The sequence below is a fragment of the Coffea eugenioides genome, chromosome 7 (genome assembly GCF_003713205.1).
Source record: "Coffea eugenioides isolate CCC68of chromosome 7, Ceug_1.0, whole genome shotgun sequence".
Classification (NCBI taxonomy): domain Eukaryota; kingdom Viridiplantae; phylum Streptophyta; class Magnoliopsida; order Gentianales; family Rubiaceae; genus Coffea; species Coffea eugenioides.
Window position 1 is genome coordinate 34,120,478 of NC_040041.1, and position 2,375 is coordinate 34,122,852.

General features: G+C 50.6%; 1 protein-coding gene across 1 annotated transcript; it reads right to left on the minus strand.

Moving 5' to 3' along the window:
• Positions 1–337: 337 nt before the first annotated feature.
• LOC113777277 lies at positions 338–772 on the minus strand. The gene has a single exon (XM_027322314.1). It carries the CDS (start codon positions 770–772, stop codon positions 338–340), a length of 435 nt encoding a protein of 144 aa, XP_027178115.1.
• Between the last annotated feature and the right edge of the window lie 1,603 nt (positions 773–2,375).

Sequence of the window (2,375 nt, forward strand, 5' to 3'; positions counted from 1 at the left end):
TAATGCGGTGTATGGCAAACCTCGAGCGTTTCTCTCTAACTAAAGTATGGAAATACCGTGTGTTGGAGTCACCATCTCTCACCCAGCATAAGCGCGCCTTCTGGCGCCAATAGTCCTCTTGGACACGTAAGCTCTGTAACAAGTGACCCTGTGCGTGGTGTAGGTCAGTCCTCGCCTCATCCGTTAGATTAGCTTCATACATAATCTCTTTTTGTTGCACCTCAAGCTCGCGTTGCAGGACAGCCTGAAAGATGTCCCCAAATTGTTGTTTGCTCCATTGTCTTAAACATGCCTTTAGACGCTTTAACTTGAAAGCCAACCGATACATACCATACCCCTACGTGGGCAAATCCCAGCTACTCTGCACTGTTGATAAAAGCTCTGGGTTCGGAACCCAGAACGATTGGAACTTGAAGGGCTTTGGAATGCTAGCATCTGCAGATCGTAGGCTCACTAGCAAGGGTGAATGGTCGGAGGCGGCGCGATTGAGATGCTGGACAGAGGTATTCGACAAGAACTCGAGCCAGTGTTGGTTGATTAACACCCTGTCTAATCGCTTCCAAATCCTGGTACCTGCTCTAACACCTGACCACGTGTAAGCACTTTCAGAGTAGGGAAGCTCCTGGAGATGGCAGCCAGATATTGCACCATTGAAATCCGAAATCGCTCCAAGATCTTGGGCCGCCCGGCCCGTATACTCAGCCAGCGTACTGATGATGTTAAAATCCCCCCTACCAGCCACGGCCGTGTGATCGAGCCAGCGAGAGAGCATAGCTCAGACCATAATACTAGCCTTTCGGCCCTGGTACACTTGGCATAAATGAACGACGCATTAACAGTCTCAGTCCAGGAGTCGTGACCCGCCATAACGTGGAGGATTTGCTCCGAGTTGTACAAAACATTAAAATGAAAACCAGAGCGCCAAAACACCCAGATCTTATTCGATGAGTTGAGCAAACAAAAATCAAATGATAACTTCGTACACAAGACTTCTATATTACTAGCTTCTGCCATAGGTTCCAAAAGCACTAAAATAGCAATGTGATGGAGGCGGAGTAAAGCTCGCAAACGACGTACTGAAGATTTGTTCGTCGCTCCACGAATGTTCCAAATGAGGACATTATTCATTAGAAAGAGGGTGAGGTGGTACCTCGATGGCTTTAGAAGCTTGTCGTGTCAAAATCTGTCGGGTTCGAGGGATATACACCTTCCGCTTCCTCGATTTCCTTGGTAGTACCATGGTGAAGCCGTCCTCATCTCGTTCAGCCGTTGGAGGTGGCATATGCGGCTCCAAGGCCATGCTAAACTGTAGGAGGGAGACGGCCAGCGTCGCCCTATCTAGTGCGGCCTCGGGCTGGCCTTCTCCATCTGAGAGTGATCCATAGGAGGGTTCCTTCTCCTGTGCACCCAAATCAACAAATGTATCGTCACAAATACTCCCTAAGGCTGGTGGGTTTGCAAGAACCTTTAAAAATGCCTCTTCAGCAGCTGGGTCAGTATTCCTGCCATCACCATCCTGCTCCTGCTCGCTCAGACACGTAGCAGTGGAGGTTGGTGCAACGTTAGTCGTCAGCAAGGCTGGGGCGGCGTCGATCGTTGGTAGGAGAACTGGCTCGGACTCTGGATGCAGCGCCACACTCCTCCGCTGGCTGTCAGCCACGTTCCTCTCCTCTGGGGCTTGGGAAACCACAGCCCCGACAACGTCCCGTCAAGTCGGACCGCCCCTATTCCCTCGCCTGTTCTGCCGACAGTCCAGACTGGAGTGTCCCTGGCGATTGCAAGTCGAGCAGTACGATGGTAAGTTCTCGTACGCTACCCATTGCCAGAAGCCATGGGTGCCTGCTCCAATCTGGATGCGACCAGGCAACTCCTTGGAAACATCAAGATCAATGCAGATACAGGCAACACTGGGTCGGGACAGATTTGCAGTCGCAGCGTCAACTTGTAAGAGGCTGCCAATAGCAGTGGCGATTGAAAACAGCGATGCTTTGTCAAAAAAATGGACGGGTAGATGTTCCAAAGCAACCCAGACAGGCACATGCGTGGATTCACTTGTAACCTTAAGGTCTGGTGACCATTTAAAAGTGCGCATGGGAAAGTCAGCGATGTTCCACAGTCCCTTCGTCCAACATCACAGATAATCCTCCTCCGAACAAAACCTTATGAGGATATGCTGTTGATCCAGAAGACCAATGGTGAAACTGGAAGTGAAGCCAATCGTGGAGAAAGCCTTACGGAAGGTATCAAGGTTCAGTCTTCCATGGGAGAACTTCCCCACAATAGTGAATCTGAAGGGTGTAGCCAGCTTCGCAATGTCCTCCTCCGAGAACATGACGGCTGGTTTCCCCTTGAACTGAGCAGCAGGTCTGACCTTG

Bases quoted from the DNA above. Each gene is read 5' to 3' on its own strand.
- LOC113777277 (XM_027322314.1), bottom strand. From the start codon at position 772: ATGCTCTCTCGCTGGCTCGATCACACGGCCGTGGCTGGTAGGGGGGAT.